An 18,686-nucleotide genomic window follows, 5' to 3' on the forward strand; every position below is an offset into this window, starting at 1 on the left:
ATACGTCCTTTGCGATCTACCAGTAGATCGCGATCGACGTATTGGGCACCCCTGTTCTAGATCATTCTTGCTCAGAAATAATCTTTTCTAAGAGGTTAGCACACAACCCAGATTTTTTTGAGCAACTTCACTTATGTTCCAGATACATAACACCCTTGCCTATGTGTGTCACTAATATGACCCTCCTGTTTATTTTTCACTGATGTCTGCCCTCTGTTCATTGTCACCAGTATGAAAACAGAGATCTTGTGATTTATATCGCTTATGTTTCATACAAGCAAAGTAAGAAGAATGGGAGGATGGATATTAATAATGCCATTCATACTTGTATATAATTATACGGCTCATGATGTCATGTACACCCACTCGTGAAACTCCCTCCATAGGCAGGAGCTCCCACTTCCAGTATAAGGTTCCCATTATGTACCATGATTGTTCAATGAGCTTGTATCAGGGCATCAGTCTTAAACAGGGATAGTCATTGTTTATAGTACATAGCGCAGTGCTCATAAAGGATTGGTAATTACCATACTTACATAGTCTTAGGTTTTCTTCAAAGGAAAGTGAATTTATCCATGAAAAAAACATAATTAGCTCTATCACTGAACTTACCCATATTCATCTTCCCTCCACAGTTCACAATTATGGGTGTAACATCCTGTTACTCCTTGGTGTAGGTTATTTTTGTTATCCTGTTCACTAAAAATGTCACCATTGGCTTATTTATAGTATATTATTTTTTTTTGTCTCTTAGTAAATTCTACAGATTTTTGTTATTTTCATACAGTCTTTAATTCCCATGGAAGAATAATTGGAAATACAGTATATTGATTTTGCAGTTTATAGAAAATCCCTTAAAGGGGTATCCACATGATACCACGTTAGGCCCTGAACAAGCACAAATCAACGATATTGCAACTCAGTCGGTGCCCATTTCATGGTCTTGACGCATGATTTTAGACTAATGTAAACTGTATAGGAGACAAGTGATTGTTACAGATTCTTCGTCTCCTATCAGTTTATATACTTTTGGCAGCACAATCCCTGTTTACACAGAGAAATATGCTGCCGAACAGTCAGGGAATGACCTTTGGCTTGTTTGTCATCTGATGGGTGCCTTGTGTGGATGGGCTGATAAAAACGTTTTTCAAAAGTTTGCTCCAGTTTACTGGCCCATGTAGAAGGCACCCGAGTAATGGCCTAGTCATGAGATTTAATGATTGGTAGGGGGTCCGACTACTGTGCCCCAAAATTATCCTCAGATTCAGTTAAGCATTGCTACTATCATTATTGCTGTCTCATATTCACTATTTGTTGCTGCAATGCCCTCAGCCACCCCCTATGCAGTGAATGAGCATTTTGCATGCAGAAAAACCCAGCCCCTATATCTGCCTGCCTAGTGCGGTTTTCGAAGTCAAGTTTTTTTCCCTTCCATTGATTATAAAGGATTTTATAAATATAGAGTATGATGCTTCTTTTTTTCCATTAAAAGTAAAAAACAGAACTACCTGAAAAAATTGCAGCGTCAAAAACACCTCAAAATCTCCTCCAAAATCAAGACCATAAATGAAATTGTGCTGCAGTTCCACGAAACAATGATAACAAAGGGATGGAGGCCCAGCTTACTTATTCATACATAGCCCCACTTCCTGCCCCCTGCTGTGCAAGGAATATCCGGAAGGGACCGCAATCTCTTTGTTGTTCTAACTTGTCCCTACTACCGATCATAATAATATGACAGATCCCAGTAATATGTTGTAAGATGGGAAAAGCACATTTAAGGGTGCATTCACACTGAGTAAACGCTAGCTTATTCTGAACGTAAAACACGTTCAGAATAAGCGGCGTCTAAAGCAGCTCCATTCATTTCTATGGGAGCGGGGATACGAGCGCTCCCCATAGAAATGAATGGGCTGCTTCTTTCACTCCGTGCAGTCCCATTGAAGTGAATGGGGAGTGCCGGCGTATACGGCAAGCTCTGCTCATGCCGGAGCGTACACGCCGGCACTCCCCATTCACTTCAATGGGACTGCACGGAGTGAAAGAAGCAGCCCATTCATTTCTATGGGGAGCGCTCGTATCCCCGCTCCCATAGAAATGAATGGAGCTGCTTTAGACGCCGCTTATTCTGAACGTGTTTTACGTTCAGAATAAGCTAGCGTTTACTCAGTGTGAATTCACCCTAAGAGTGACACTTCCAAAGTATCAAAAAACCCTGTCTATTTAAGGCTAAGACCCCACGTTGCGGAAATACAGCTTTCTTTGTTGCAGTATTTGTTGCGGTTTTTGGAACCAAAGCCAAAACGGAATGGAAACAGTATAGGAAGCTCTTATACTTCTACCTATTGCGAAATCCACTTCTGGCTTTGGCTCAAAAAAAACAACAAAATCTGCAGCAAAAAAAGCTGCATTTCCGCATCGTGAGGCCTTAGCCTAAAGGGGGTGTCCAGATCCCAGCAGTATTTGTTATATTGATAGCCTATCCATTGGATAGACTAGCTATTAATATCCGATTGTGTAGGTTTGATACATCACACGTTCTAGCTGCCTATGGACACTTTCTTGCAAAAAGAGCCGGACGTATTTCTACTTCTATTCGAGGAGTCTCAAGCTGCGGAATCCGTGGATGAATGCGCCATAGAATCTGGGACAAGATTGAGCAGACGCTGATTTTTTCAGTGCCCTGCTGCGATCTGTGAAAACAATGAGAGGCAGAATCTGCTGTGGATTCCTCTGTGTGAACTTACCCTAATGAAGCCTAGTGTATGTGTGTCTGAGACAGGGACAAGGACTGACGTGTGTGATTATACACTGTACAGCGTTGAGGAATATGTTGGTGCTATAAATCTAATATGAATAAATAAGTGAGAGGATGATATGTAATGGCTGGTGACGGTAGCACTGTATATGAGCTACTCTGCAGTATATACATGGATTGCTCTCATACACAGCTTTGCTTCATGCATTCCCAGCCTCTTCACTGCTCCTATGGAATAACTTCATATCTGTCCTGAAAAGCTGACTAAAAGTTGGATCAGTTCATTTCCCTCTATGGAAAAGCCTCTGCCCAAATCCCCACCCATTGTTGTGACTCTCTGGGGCCACTGGCTGTCAGCTCAGCCCTATGTAGGCTGTCCCCAGTCAGGGTGAGTGAGCAGGCTGCAGGCTCAGACAACAGTCCGCTCCACAGCACAGCAGAGTAACGGGACAGGCAGAGCTCACACAGGCACACACCATGAGGGAGATCGTACACATCCAGGCCGGTCAGTGTGGAAACCAGATCGGGACCAAGGTAAGGGCTGGAATTGCTAATATCTGCCATCTGACTGGACCAAAGCAGGGAATGAATCAAAGATGGGACAAGTCCTGATCTGTCAGGGGGTCTCCTCTGTTCTCTGTGCGAATCTTAGCGATTGGATCGATCGATCTATATCGTCTATCAATATAAAGTGGCCTGCATTATGAGTGGGCGCACATACAGTTCAGAGATGATGAGAGAGCTGTTACACTGCGCTGGGTGTGTCTGACAGTACATAACTCTATATTTACTGACTAAAGTCTGTTTCCCCTTTCTTATCATGGAGAACTGAGTCAGTCTGTGAATGTCTGGGTATTCTTCACCATGGATGATGGGAGTATGAATACAAGTGACTTATACAAGTAGTCTGAAGGGGGGGGGGGGAAGGTCATCTGTCTCTTCTGCTAAAATCAGGATCTTGGTTACTGTCTTATGTCTTCATCTGAATGTTTCCTATTTTGTTAACTTTGGTTAAAGAAGAGATTTCTTTGGCTTTCCAGTTCAGTTGTCATTTACATTTATGCTATTGGAAGAAGGGTCTAAGTGGAAACCATCAGTGACTGTATCTGGATCCCATTAAAGAATAATGGAGGGTGCCCAAATGTTTGGAGAAAAGGGACCCCCATTCTTGGGATGAATGAGGGTGGCGGCAGTAAGGACCACACCAATAAAAGTAGGGGAGCATACCTGGGCTTATGTCTTCCCTCTCCCTTTCCTGCATGTGCCCTGGTTCTGCAGGTCATGCTTAGACAAGAATACAGAACTACACTTCAGGTGGGCAATTCCTATTAACCAAGATGGAAGAACAGGTACACAGGGTTTTTTCATTAGAGATCCATGTAGACATGTCTCCCAGTTTATGAGATCGTACATATTGGATTGTTAGGGGATTCTGTATGATGAGCTATCTGAGACTAAGGGGTGCTTATATTGTACCCAGAAGGGGGTCCACTGCTATCTATGTCCACCCTCTTACTTTGTACGGTATGTTTTTTGTTAAACTTCAGAAGTCCTACAGTTGCAGATTTTTCCATCAGAAATACATGGGGATATGCAGCCAATTTTCAACTGCAATTTTTAGTCCAGATAAGGAAAAGCAGAAGTTAAAGGTCATATCAGGGTGGCTGCTGCGTAATATACTGGCATATGATTCACTGGGTTCTGTATATATAGGCATATCACAGGTTACATGTGTGGACTTCCAGCTGTGGTTGAAGCTAACAGGAGGTGTCGGGAAGTGTGCTTGTCTCAGGCAAATGGCTCTCTCATCCTCTTGGAATTCTGAAAAGCCCCCACAGTCTCCTCTCCGGCAGCAGGGAGTGTCCTGGGTGCTTCTGTAATGCCAGGAATGCTACCAGCTGCTGTGCACCCACATCACACTATCTGCCATGTCACAGCCATCACATTTGTTGAGTTGCAGGATATCACATTCATATAATGAGTAAGGCATGTCTTAAAATACCGGATGGGAAACTAATAAGTAACTCTGTTTTATTTTTGGTTACTTTGTATTGGATTAAAAACATCACTGTCACTTGATACAAGTCAGAATGAATGTAGAGTTGTCTGCAATAACCACGATGACATTACTGTTTTTTGCTGGTAGACATAGCCCTCACTATATATGATGGGGCTGGTCACTTGTGGATTATGGCGCAGTAAAGGAAGATGAATGGGGCTCTTGTACTAGAGCTTGTCACGGATGACAATGATGATGATGAAGTCCTGATAATACTAGGCTGACAGGCACATCACATGACTAGGCCATGTCCTCCAAATATTGCCTTTGTAGGTGACAGATAAACGTTTTTGTTATACCATAACTTGAATTATCTTTATATATATATTTGGACATTATCAGGCAATAGTATCCCATAACAAAGAGAAGGATACTAGACCACTTACTGTACCAGAATACACCATCACATACAGCTCACATGTACAATAGCCAAGCATAAACCTAGAGGAGCAACTACAAGCTACAGGAGCAACTACAAGCTGTATAATACAAAGGCTAATAGGTGACCACATCCAGTATAAGGGCAAAGTCTGCCAAAGCTGCTGATTTTAGTTGGACCAGATGACTGTTATATATATTTGATTTTTTTTATACCTTTGCCCACCACATAACAGAAAATGACACCACACTTCAGGCTGGGCTGTTCTTTAATAGGGTTATAGGGCAGGATGTGTCCAGGGGCGGTAAAATAACTAATACACCACTATTAGTTACAGGTTCTGTTCTGTAACATTGCGTCACTGTATTCATAAACCTGACAACATTGAGTTAATTGTGTCATTTTGTTTGTAATATGTTGAAAAATTGTCCTAAATGAAAAAAAAAAAAATAGTCTATGCTTCATAGAGTCTTGTGAGTAGATAATGGGGGCTGGGGTGCTCTGGTTCCTCCTACCAGACTCTCATAAGAAGGGGGTTCCGCTTTTTTTGAAGCAATACTTTTGTATATCAGTATACTCTAAAGACCCCATATTACATGTGCCAACTGTGGGGCCAGTTATAGGAACTCCCCTTCCTTGGAACAGCTGTGCCCAATAATTGGTGGGTGTTACTGTGTTCCCCATCAGCAGGCAAACACTTGAATGCAGCATAAAAGATGCCTGAGTCCTATATGATATAAGATACTTGATTCACAGACAAATATTCACTTAAACTTGATATTCTGGATCCAGGAAAGCTGAGTGAGAGGATTAGTACTAGGGGGCTTTTTAGTGACTTCATTTCACATATACATATTGTCATATTATTTTATTAATAATTGAACAAGGGTGACACTTCAGAAGTTTCTAAGAAGATGTTATTGTTTGTTTGCTGATATTCTAACCTGGATTCTTCTTTTCTCTGTCTTCTTATTGTTCTTCCTTCCAAGTTTTGGGAAGTGATCAGTGACGAGCATGGCATCGATCCAGCAGGAAGCTACGTCGGTGATTCAGCTCTACAGCTTGAGAGGATTAACGTGTACTACAATGAATCATCCTGTGAGTGCATCCCACCCTGCACCAGGAAAAGTCAGGATGTGGCCCGTACTGTTACACATGCATGAAAAAGTGACCATTTACCACTAGTCGTGTAGAGGATAGGAAGGAAACACAAGCAAGCAATATGTGGGGAATGACATCTGTTAAAGGGGTTGTCCAGGAATTGAAGGCCTTGTCCTTAGAAAAAGTCATCAATATCAGATCTGTGAGGGTCTGACTCCATATCTATACAGTGTTGGAAACAGACTCTTTAACAAGTCTTTGGCAACACATATAAGGTGGGATTACATGTAATAATTAGAGATGAGCGAGTAGTACTCGATCGAGTAGGTGTTCGATCGAATACTACGGTATTCGAAATACTCGTACTCGATCGAGTACTACTAGCTGTTCGAAGTTAAGATTCGATGCAGAACCAGCGTTGATTGGCAGAATGCTATACATTCTGCCAATCAACGCTGGTTCTTCTCTTACCTTTAGAAGTCTTCTCCCTGCGCAGCTTCCCCGCGGCGTCTTCCAGCTCTGCATTCACTCTGCTTAGGCATTGGGCCTGGGCAGAGCCGACTGCGCATGTCCGCGTGGGCGCGGGCATGCACAGTTGGCTCTGCCTAGGCCCGATGCCTAGCAGAGTGAATTCAAGGCCGGAAGACGCCGCGGGGACGCAGCGCAGGGAGAAGAATCCAGCCCGACCCTCACTCATAGACTTGGTAAGTAGAATTTGATCGAATGCTGTGTACCCCTGAAACGAGCATTTCTCCCCATAGACTATAATGGGGTTGAAACCCGTTCAAACAGTCGAACAGTGTGCGGCTGTTCGAATCGGATTTTGAACCTCGAACATTTTAGTGTTCGCTCATCTCTAGTGATAATGTGACATAAGATAGGCCTCTAGTGGAACGTAAATGTATACATACAATCGCTGAGATTCTTCCGTACAAAAAAATTGGCCATATATCAAACTATTGTCAGCACAATGCATACATTTTAGTAGGATTGTCCGTCTAAGGCAGGGGTCTCAAACCCGCGGCCCGCGGGCCGCATGCGGCCCCCCGAACAATTTTGTGCGGCCCGCACAAGCCTAGGGACGCCGGATCCAAGTTGAATCCGGACGTTTCACCATTTTGCCCACAAGCAGTTTTATATACTGCCGGAAAGCTGACAGTGCGCTGAGTTCAGCACACTGTCGGCTTTCCCGATGTGGGCCCAGTGTGAAGAGCTTACGGTCTGGTACCGTAGCTCTTCTATGGTCAGAAGAGCGTCTCTGACACTCAGTCAGAGACGTCCTTCTTCACAGCACAGCCAATCGCGCTGTGCTGTGAGAGCCGGGGGGAACGCCCCCTCCCTCTGCTCGCAGTACTCGTCCATAGTCGAGCATTATCAGGGAGGGCGTTCCTCCCGGCTCTCACAGCACAGCGCGATTGGCTGTGCTGTGAAGAAGGACGTCTCTGACTGAGTGTCAGAGACGCTCTTCTGACCATAGAAGAGCTACGGTACCAGACCGTAAGCTCTTCACACTGGGCCCACATCGGGAAAGCCGACAGTGTGCTGAACTCAGCGCACTGTCAGCTTTCCGGCAGTATATAGAACTGCCTGTGGGCAAAATGCTGGAAGGTCCTCTTTAAACATTGAGGTGGAATGAAGGGGCTCATGACACTGGGGGCAGACGAAGGGAGGGGGGAGAACGGCATGACACTGGGGCAGAAATGGAGGGACATGAATCTGGGGGCAGAGATGGGGGGACATGAATCTGGGGCAGAGATGGGGGGACATGAATCTGGGGGCAGAGATGGGGGGACATGAATCTGAGGGCAGAGATGGGGGGACATGAATCTGGGGGCAGATGAAGGGTGTATATGTAACTGGGGGAAAGATGGAGGGGGGACATATAGTTTACGGGTGACTGTAGGAGGATTATACAGTGTGGGGGCACATGAAAAATGAATGGGCGGAGTCAACATAAAAGTGGGTGGAGCTAAATTTGCCGCAGTGCGGCCCGCCAACTGGCTGGGATCTTGCTCTGCGGCCCACATGCTGAGTTGAGTTTGAGACCCCTGGTCTAAGGTGTATAGGAAAGGCTTTCACTTAGGAGTCTGATATTCCCCTTGGGGAACAATCTACTGGCAAAAATGTCTGGGATTATTTTATAGTTCAACCGTTTTTTTAAATAGAGACATACATGGAGACACTTAGGAATGGGCAGGGTTAGGTTCTGGTGTCCCTAAAGGGCGAGTGTACTCTAAAATAGTATTTGAGGGCTATAGCTTAGGGTATTCCATAGAAATAGGGAAAGTCAGGTACAGGAATCTGGTACTGCCCTATTATCAATTCTGTTTCCCATACCCAAAGCCCAGCAATACTGAGACTGCACTGTGAGATATTACGCAGCACTATAACACACTCCTAAGTCACCTACCTGCTGAACTGCACTTATAATATTGAGTGAGCTTGTTGGCCAACATCTGTCTCATGTGTATGGCCTGCTTTATGTTTCCCAGGCATTGTCCCATCTATTGTGATTCGCTAAGAGCAGGAACTGATGCCAGTGTAGGAATGTTTTTTCTCCAGTCCTGGGATCTGTTGAGATCCTTTCTCAGGAAATTCTTTTCATACTTTTTGAGTATAAAACATGGAAGATGATTCCCACCAATGTATTTTGCCTTCATCCAGCAATTCGTGAACAGCAGTCACTCTGGGGCCTCCAAACGAGGTTTCTTCAAGTAAGAGCCAACTGTAAAAGTTAAAGTTAAAGTTCACGGTTGGCAGATAAAGATCTGCTCAAACTTACATTTTGTTTATTAAAGATGAAAACTAAAGTCACCTTTGGACAGGAAAAGGGTACCAAAAATCTAGAATACAATAAAGTTTATGAATGTCTTCCTGCTGCCATACACATGAGATATTTATCTGCAGATCACTGACAGATCTGCTTATTTTAGTAGTATATTCAATAAATAATATGTGCATGATCGCCACAGACTTCAGATTCTCAGGAGATCTTTCCCAAGGTCTGCAGATAAATATCTTCTGTGTATGCCTTGCTCAACTCTATTCAAAGTCCTAAAATTTCGTAGAACTCCCTCCATGTTATTGTTCTGTGAGATTTTTACAAGTCAGAGCCATCTAAGTTGGCCATACATTAGCTTTTCGTCTGCTCTGGTTCTTCAGGAACCCATATTCACCAAACCTTCAAAATCTGCCACTTCAGTGGGCTAAACTCTAATATGTATGGCCAGCTTTAGTTGCTCCCGTTGCCTGCTAGTGTCATACATAGGACACTGGGTCACCACTTGTATTTTGTATGAAAATTGATTAAAGAATCCATATTGTCAGCCCTATAGGTTGCAGTGCAGTCACACGTAGACACATAAATTACTATGTTAATATACATATGCTTTCTGGTCCAATGTGATGTGACAGCAAGTGAGATGTTGGTGTATTGTGTATTTGTCACATTAGAATTTTTACATTTTGGGTGGACTTTGAAGTGATATTATATGTTCATACAGCTTCTGTGTAACTTACAAAGTTGCATGTCAAGTCTAATAGATGTAAAGTCTGGACTTTTCTCGTACATATACCTCATCTTAGCGTTGTCTTTGCAGGAGTCTAATAACATCCCAGAACAGCTGTATGCTAACAGGGAGTATCCTACATACATTCTTAATTCTATATGTGTTTAGTCAGTTCAGCCTCCTTAAATATGTAAGGCTTCTTAATACAGCATCCAGAATTCATAACTAAACATAATAAGAAGTTGTTCACACATGGACTAACTGTTCCTTCAAACTGCGTGCAGCAATAATTCCTTTATAGGATGAATTTTCAAAAAATGCTCAGACTCCTGTACTTGTCTCCAAGTGAATAGAGTTCCACTCAGCAATATTTAGTTTGGCTGCGCTCCCGCTGGCCCACGACTGAGCTTTGCTGGCTTGTTGGCATTTTTCCCTCTTGCGTCTGTTCTATGTGAAACACATTGCCGTTGGAAAATACATCACAGCCCTGACCGTTTATCCCAAAATAAATCATGGGTAGTTTTTAAGAACTGTCTAACATTGCTGAGTTTACCAATGCATAAAGAACGTGACAGTATGTAATGTCCATGGAGTTGTGTAACATAGATACGCTGGCCATAGGTGTACAGTAAGGAATTGAACCAGGTCGCCTGCTTTATTTTTACAGTGGGCCCTCTATAGGCAAGCAGATATTTGTGGATTTGATGATATGAAATAATAATTCTATAGCAAAGACAGAGTGTGTTCTGACCAATAAATCAGATTCCGTTTGGTTGGATCCATTTTAGTAGTATATACATTGTGAAAACAGCCATACAGAAAAAACAACGGCACCACTCCCTACGAATACATCGGCATCCAGAAAAAGCAAAGTAAACAATTGGTAGTACAACGCTCCTCTTCACCCCATTGAATATTATAGAGGGCAAGGGATAGGCAACAATTTAGCCCGCAACAAACTGGTGTGGTATGGTGCTCACTGTTAAAAATATATATTGAAAGTCCAGAAGTGCAAAGAAAACATAGAAAAAAACAAGGCACTCACCGACCAGTAGTTGTAAAAAACTTGACAAACTTTATTTCATCCTTTTAAAACCAAGACAGCACTCAGATACGGGGTCGGGTCAGATGGAACAAGTTAATCATGAAGCGACGACCATTTCATGCGTAACGCACTTCATCAGGCTTCTTTAATCTTGGGAATATCCGCCCTTTATTTATACCGGAAGTACAGATCACAGACATCCTGATAATTACGTACAACTGAGCGCATAAATAAACACATACCTTTAAAAACAAACAATAATACAAACACAACAACTTATCCCATCAATTATACATTGAAATTTCCAACTCTTATATATTTCATCATCAATTCTTTCTCTATAATAGCTGAACGGAACTTCTGATAGGCTAATGGTAATATAGGTCCCGCGTCTTTACTGGCGGACCTGAATGGAGACTACTACTGTTAGTGAAAATTACTTAATGGTCTGTCAGCGGACTCCTCCTCCTTGAGGGTTAAATGCCGCCTTCCATTTAACCAGTCCATCAGAACAGATACTGTGCTCCAGGGTCTCCATAGTAAGTCAGAAAGTAGCAAGCCCTCCTTAGTGCAGGGGTAGGGAACCTTGGTTCCCTACCTCTGTCCTAGTGGATTCTCCTTGTAAATTTGCCTATGCTCACAATGGCTTAAAGGGATTCTACCACTAAAACACTTTTTTTTCTAGTTACCACGTCGGAATAGCCTTTAAAAAGACTATTCGTCTCTTACCTGTAGAAGTGCTCTCCGCCGCGCCGTTCGTTCAAAATACCGGTTTGTACCGGTATGCTAATTAGTTCTCTCGCAGCGATGGGGGCGTCCCCATCGCAGGAGCAGCGATGGGGGCGTCCCCATTGCAGCTCGAAAACTCACCGCAGCGCCGCCTCTCCGGTCTTCGGTGTCCTCCCCTTGCGTCTTCAGCGTCTGTCGGACGCCTGCGCAGTATGCTCTCTGTTCGGCGTAGATTGCCGAACGTACTGCGCATGCGCGAAAGTTCGATGCCCGCACTATGGCTGGGATCGCAATTTCGAGCATGCGCAGTACGTTCGGCAATCTTCGTCGAACAGAGCGTACTGCGCAGGCGTCCGACAGTACGCTGAAGAAGCAAAGGGAGGACACCGAAGACCAGAGTTTGCGGTGAGTTTTCGAGCTGCAATGGGGACGCCCCCATCGCTGCTCCTGCGATGGGGACGCCCCCATCGCTGCGAGAGAACTCATTAGCATACCGGTACAAACCGGTATTTTGAACGAACGGCGCGGCGGAGAGCACTTCCACAGGTAAGAGACGAATAGCCTTTTTAAAGGCTATTCCGACGTGGTAACTAGAAAAAAAAGTGTTTTAGTGGTAGAATCCCTTTAAAGCGTAACTAAAGATTTTGCCAACTTTTCATTTTCAGTCAGTATTTGTTTCATAAATAAATGTTAGAATATACTTTATTAATAGATTCTGGATCCTTTCTGTGAGATCCTGCAGATATCTCTGGAAATAACCATCTATAAATAACTAGAGAATCTCCTCCATCATATAACACCAAAAGCAAGTTTGTATGTTTTTTTAATATCAGAGATATAACAGTTTGAAGTGACCCTCCCCCACCCTCATTTTCTCTACCTGTACTTCTGTGCACAATAACATTCAGTGAGAAGCAGGGACAGCTCTCAATACAGAAAGAAGGGGGAGAGTGAAAAAATACTGAATTTCACAGAAAGGAGACAAAATCTGTTACTAAAGTATATTACAAAATGTATTAATGACACAAATGCTGCCAGAAAATCAAAAGTTGTCCAAAAATGTAATTATGCTTTAAATTTCACTGCGTAAATTTATGAACACATTTTTTTTCCTTTGCCACCCGCACAGCATTGTCCTATAGCATTGTCGGATTTATAATAATTCTGTTATACACCAGAGCTATAGTGTTAGACCAGACAATGTCGAAACATTTCTATTCACTGTAGTGAATTCTTATAGCTATGCAATATTTCACACATGTAAATGGTGCCAACCAAAGATATACAATGTGTTTTGTATACATTAAGGTCCTGCTAGTAAAACAGATCTGTTTACACGTGGTGGTATGTTATATGATGGTATGCATAAAATGTCAGATTCACGGCTAAAAATGGAGCTGTTTTAGCTCACATAGAGCGGGGCCGGGACTCTGCACCATACAGAGTATTTCACTACCATGAATCTGAAATATTCAAAGTCCAGCAGTCATTGTAATGGGCATATAAACACGCTTCAGCCCAGAATAGATGTCTAAGTATGGCAAACTGGCCACATGTGCTGGTGCGGCTCTAAAATGGTGTAATATAGAGAGTAATAGGACTAGACTTTTATCAGGATTTAGCCCAAGCAAGGCGTATTTCCTATAGTTTACACCAAATAATACAATGCAGTAATATAACATTAGAGGGTGGAATGCTGTCATTCCATGTTTGTCCAAAAAATGTTTAGCATGAACAAGCAGCAGGAGTACATTATGTTTTCCTGTATCTCAGGAACACCAGGTATTATGTTTATGTACATGGACGTCACATGTTGAAGTAAGCGGACGTTTGTTTTGTCTGATATTATCTGACTCTTGAATCTATGCCAGTTTAAAGGGCTTATCTCAAATATTTTGCAGAGTTTTAAAGATTTTTTTCTTATCATTCTTATTGGTCTGATGTCTTGATCAGTTGCCAGTGGATAAGACTCTAAATACAGGACTTTTATGCTCCAACAAACAGCCATGATTTCCTTATTGTGTCTGGGTTATCTTCTCCAGCATTCACTGCACCTGCCTATGTGCCAGAGTATAGAAAGTTTCTCCATTCATGGTCGTATCCATTGGAAATGATCAAAACAAAAGACTATCATTACTAAGATGGTGAATGAAAATCTAACTTGTCAGCAGAGCATCCGTCCCCCCCCCCCATGACAGTGTGTTACTGACAAATGCTTGGGGTGAGCAGTTCATTAATGCAGAAAATTAATGGGCAATGACTGGAAGCAAACACTCCTGTCCATTCCCATTGGTGGAAGTACCGCAATAGCCTCTGTAAAGCCTGCTATGAGGCCCTGGACATTAAGGGGTCCCCTGCGGCTTTTTTCTTTTTTAACAGATGAGTTTTACGCTTCTGTCCCTGGTTCTTCTCTGCTTAGGCTTCTAGGGGGCGCCACAGATTATATCTTGACACTGAATAGCATTGGGATGTTGCGTCCAGGGGCTATTCAGCATCTTGGACATATCATGTATTGACCTCTAGAGGCCTAAACCCCCTGGAGACCAGTAGGAGCAGCCCAAAGTCCTTCTGTGAAAGCCACTATGGAATATTGTGCAGGGGGGAAGGTGGGGGCTTATATAGTGTGGGGCCTGAAAAGAGGTCACTTACTGTTTGAGGGCCTGTATGGTATGGGGGCACTATATTGTGTGGGAGCTTACAAAGGGGTTATTTACTGTTTGAGGGCCAGTAATATTGGCACTTACTATATGGGGGCCTGTAATGGGGCAGTATACTGTCTGTATTGAGCCTAATAAAGGGACAATATATTGTATGGGGAGGTGAGTAAAGAGAGCAATATACAATGTGGTGTGGGGCAGTAAAGGGGGCAATATACACTCACCGGCCACTTTATTAGGTACACCATGCTAGTAACGGGTTGGACCCCCTTTTGCCTTCAGAACTGCCTCAATTCTTCGTGGCATAGATACAACAAGGTGCTGGAAGCATTCCTCAGAGATTTTGGTCCATATTGACATGATGGCATCACACAGTTGCCGCAGATTTGTCGGCTGCACATCCATGATGCGAATCTCCCGTTCCACCACATCCCAAAGATGCTCTATTGGATTGAGATCTGGTGACTGTGGAGGCCATTGGAGTACAGTGAACTCATTGTCATGTTCAAGAAACCAGTCTGAGATGATTCCAGCTTTATGACATGGCGCATTATCCTGCTGAAAGTAGCCATCAGATGTTGGGTACATTGTGGTCATAAAGGGATGGACATGGTCAGCAACAATACTCAGGTAGGCTTTGGCGTTGCAACAATGCTCAGTTGGTACCAAGGGGCCCAAAGAGTGCCAAGAAAATATTCCCCACACCATGACACCACCACCACCAGCCTGAACCGTTGATACAAGGCAGGATGGATCCATGCTTTCATGTTGTTGACGCCAAATTCTGACCCTACCATCCGAATGTCGCAGCAGAAATCGAGACTCATCAGACCAGGCAACGTTTTTCCAATCTTCAATTGTCCAATTTCGATGAGCTTGTGCAAATTGTAGCCTCAGTTTCCTGTTCTTAGCTGAAAGGAGTGGCACCCGGTGTGGTCTTCTGCTGCTGTAGCCCATCTGCCTCAAAGTTCGACGTACTGTGCGTTCAGAGATGCTCTTCTGGCTACCTTGCTTGTAACGGGTGGCTATTTGAGTGACTGTTGCCTTTCTATCAGCTCGAACCAGTCTGGCCATTCTCCTCTGACCTCTGGCATCAACAACGCATTTCCGTCCACAGAACTGCCGCTCACTGGATGTTTTTTCTTTTTCGGACCATTCTCTGTAAACCCTAGAGATGGTTGTGCGTGAAAATCCCAGTAGATCAGCAGTTTCTGAAATACTCAGACCAGCCCTTCTGGCACCAACAACCATGCCACGTTCAAAGGCACTCAAATCACCTTTCTTCCCCATACTGATGCTCGGTTTGAACTGCAGGAGATTGTCTTGACCATGTCTACATGCCTAAATGCACTGAGTTGCCGCCATGTGATTGGCTGATTAGAAATTAAGTGTTAACGAGCAGTTGGACAGGTGTACCTAATAAAGTGGCTGGTGAGTGTACTGTGTGTGGGTTATGTAAGAGGGCAAGTGGTCCAGTCAGAAAGCTTGTTCTGGGGCCTGGTCTGTCCTAGTTACACCCCAGTCAGTTTCCTATCATTACCTTCTAGGTCAGTCACGTCAGACTGCTGTGATCTAAACACGTAAGCCCCAGCACAAATTCCTCCTGATAGTTTGGCACGCTTTATCCGTCACTGTGCAGTGCTATAGGACATACCTTTAACAATGTAACCTGGTTAGATGAAAATATATTACTGATGACCTATCCATAGGATAAGTTATCAATATCAGATTGCATCCATGTGATCAATTGATTAAAGGGGCCACGGTGTCGAACATTTTAGTTATGCTTGGTATTACTGTTTCAGCGCGGCTTAGTTCCATTCAAGCAAATGGGGCTGAGCTGTAATACCAGGCTTATCCGCTACCAGTTGTACAGCAATGTGCCTGGTAAACAATGAAGAAGATGTGTCATAAGTTTGACCACCAAGGATATTGATGACCTATCCTAAAGAAATGTGGGTGATAATTATATTAAGAAATACAACCTGACTAGGATTTTTCTGTGTCCCAACAGCTCAGAAATATGTGCCAAGAGCCGTGCTAGTTGACTTGGAACCAGGTACCATGGATAGTGTCAGGTCTGGCCCATTTGGACAACTCTTCAGACCGGACAACTTTATTTTCGGTGAGCATAAACTTATTTAATTACATAATATATAATTTCTTATGATTTCATATCCCTTAACTAGATGTAACAATGTCTGTACCACAAAAGTGGAGAAAAACTGAATATTGGATTAGTGTGTTATGATATTGTTTGGCCTGCAGTCTCCATCACTATTATGTATACTTATGTAAGGAATAGTTTTAGCAATCATTATAGTATATGCCCATTACAGTACATGCTCCCCGGGTTTTCAGAAGAACATTAATTTACTTACATTGGTCCCAGGGATTGCTGATAGGGCTCTGGTGACATCAAGACCCCTTGGTCATGTAATCCGAGGTGGCATTCACCCCCTGGGTTACTCTGCCCCCTCCTTCCTCAATCTCACAGGGAGTAAATTACCTGTGTTATTGGGACTGGCTTTCCTATAGTGAGCCATCCCCAATAGTACAGATAATTAATTACCTGTAAGTCTGGGGGAGAAGGGGGATGAACAACCCATGGGGTGAACACTGCCTCTGGTTACATGATCCAGAGGTTCTGATGTCGCCAGAACCCCTTGGTAAGTAAATTAATACTCCTCAGGCGGTCCTATTTTTTTTGTGATTTGTATGCACTATTTTTAGAGTAGATAAACTTTGTTTTGCATTTTCCTTGTCTTTATGATACTTTGTTTTGGTTGCAGGACAAACTGGAGCAGGGAATAACTGGGCCAAGGGACATTACACTGAAGGTGCCGAGCTGGTAGATTCTGTTCTGGATGTAGTCAGAAAGGAATGTGAACATTGTGACTGTCTGCAAGGATTTCAGCTCACGCATTCTCTTGGAGGAGGAACAGGCTCTGGCATGGGCACTTTACTCATAAGCAAGATAAGGGAAGAATATCCTGACAGAATAATGAACACATTCAGTGTCATGCCCTCCCCCAAAGTATCAGACACAGTTGTAGAGCCATATAATGCCACCTTGTCTGTGCACCAACTGGTTGAAAACACAGATGAAACATATTGTATTGACAACGAAGCCTTGTATGACATTTGCTTCCGTACCTTGAAGCTAACCACACCCACCTATGGTGATCTCAATCACCTGGTGTCAGCTACAATGAGTGGGGTGACCACTTCATTACGTTTCCCCGGCCAGCTCAATGCCGATCTTCGAAAGCTAGCTGTAAACATGGTCCCATTCCCACGTCTTCATTTCTTCATGCCTGGCTTTGCACCCCTAACTGCTAGAGGAAGCCAACAATATCGAGCACTTACTGTACCTGAACTTACCCAGCAGATGTTTGACGCCAAGAACATGATGGCAGCTTGTGACCCACGCCATGGTCGATATCTAACTGTGGCTACAGTCTTTAGGGGGCCAATGTCCATGAAGGAGGTAGATGAACAGATGCTAGCTGTCCAAAACAAAAACAGCAGTTACTTCGTAGAATGGATTCCGAATAATGTCAAAGTGGCCGTGTGTGACATTCCACCTAGAGGTCTTAAAATGGCCTCCACATTCATTGGCAACAGCACAGCAATCCAAGAATTATTTAAGAGAATCTCAGAACAGTTTTCTGCCATGTTTAGGAGGAAGGCCTTCTTACATTGGTTCACTGGTGAAGGGATGGATGAAATGGAATTCACAGAGGCTGAGAGCAACATGAATGACCTAGTCTCGGAGTACCAACAATATCAAGAAGCTACAGCCAATGATGGAGAGGAAACATTTGAAGAAGATGAAGAGGAAATCCATGAATGAAACAAAACCTCCCTTTCTGGTGTTCTTACTAAATCCAGGAATTCTTCTATTTTCCATGTACTGTGAACGCCAGCTGCCTCTGTGCTGCTGCATTGAAATTGAAGAGCCACTCATTTGTATGGACAAGGTCTTACTACCAGGCCAGTGTTAGGAAAAGATTTGGCACTGTCCATTAATATTCTCTGAGAAGTTTTTATAGGTTTCCTCAACTTCTGTATTTTACTACAGTCAAATGTGCTTTACAAAAATAATCTGGTTTAATAAAAAAATAATCCCAGCATGCCAAGTGTGAATTGTGATTTAAATCCACACCCACAACACAACAGGCTGAAAACTTATGGTTCTGGTGTATGGGTGTCCAAATCAGTAAAGCAGTAAAGTAGCTTTGTTGAAATTTCCAATAACCAGATATGATAGTTTTAAAGAGGGCCATGAATAACAATAATGATAATAATACATGTTATTTATATAGCGCCAACATATTCCGCAGCACTGTACAATTTGTAGGATTCAAGTACAGACAAAAAGATACATTACAAAGAAATAGTCACTTCACACAATGAGACTGAGGGCCCTGCTCGAAAGAGCTTACA

General features: G+C 43.2%; 1 protein-coding gene across 1 annotated transcript; it reads left to right on the plus strand.

The window, feature by feature from the left end:
* Positions 1–3,114: 3,114 nt before the first annotated feature.
* Positions 3,115–18,359, plus strand: TUBB6 (tubulin beta 6 class V). The gene is made up of 4 exons (XM_075270692.1): positions 3,115–3,292; positions 6,186–6,294; positions 16,252–16,362; positions 17,030–18,359. The coding sequence occupies exons 1-4, from the start codon at positions 3,236–3,238 to the stop codon at positions 18,091–18,093; spliced, it is 1,341 nt and encodes a 446-aa protein (XP_075126793.1). The 5' UTR covers positions 3,115–3,235; the 3' UTR covers positions 18,094–18,359.
* The last annotated feature ends 327 nt before the right edge of the window (positions 18,360–18,686 follow it).

Source organism: Leptodactylus fuscus, chromosome 4 (assembly GCF_031893055.1).
Source record: "Leptodactylus fuscus isolate aLepFus1 chromosome 4, aLepFus1.hap2, whole genome shotgun sequence".
NCBI lineage: Eukaryota > Metazoa > Chordata > Amphibia > Anura > Leptodactylidae > Leptodactylus > Leptodactylus fuscus.

Excerpts from the sequence above, each read along its gene's own strand:
- TUBB6 (XM_075270692.1), top strand. The coding sequence starts at position 3,236 with ATGAGGGAGATCGTACACATCCAGGCCGGTCAGTGTGGAAACCAGATC. Across the intron at positions 6,295-16,251 it reads GTACTACAATGAATCATCCT|CTCAGAAATATGTGCCAAGA; the intron begins GTGAGTGCATCC and ends GTGTCCCAACAG. Across the intron at positions 16,363-17,029 it reads ACCGGACAACTTTATTTTCG|GACAAACTGGAGCAGGGAAT; the intron begins GTGAGCATAAAC and ends TTTTGGTTGCAG.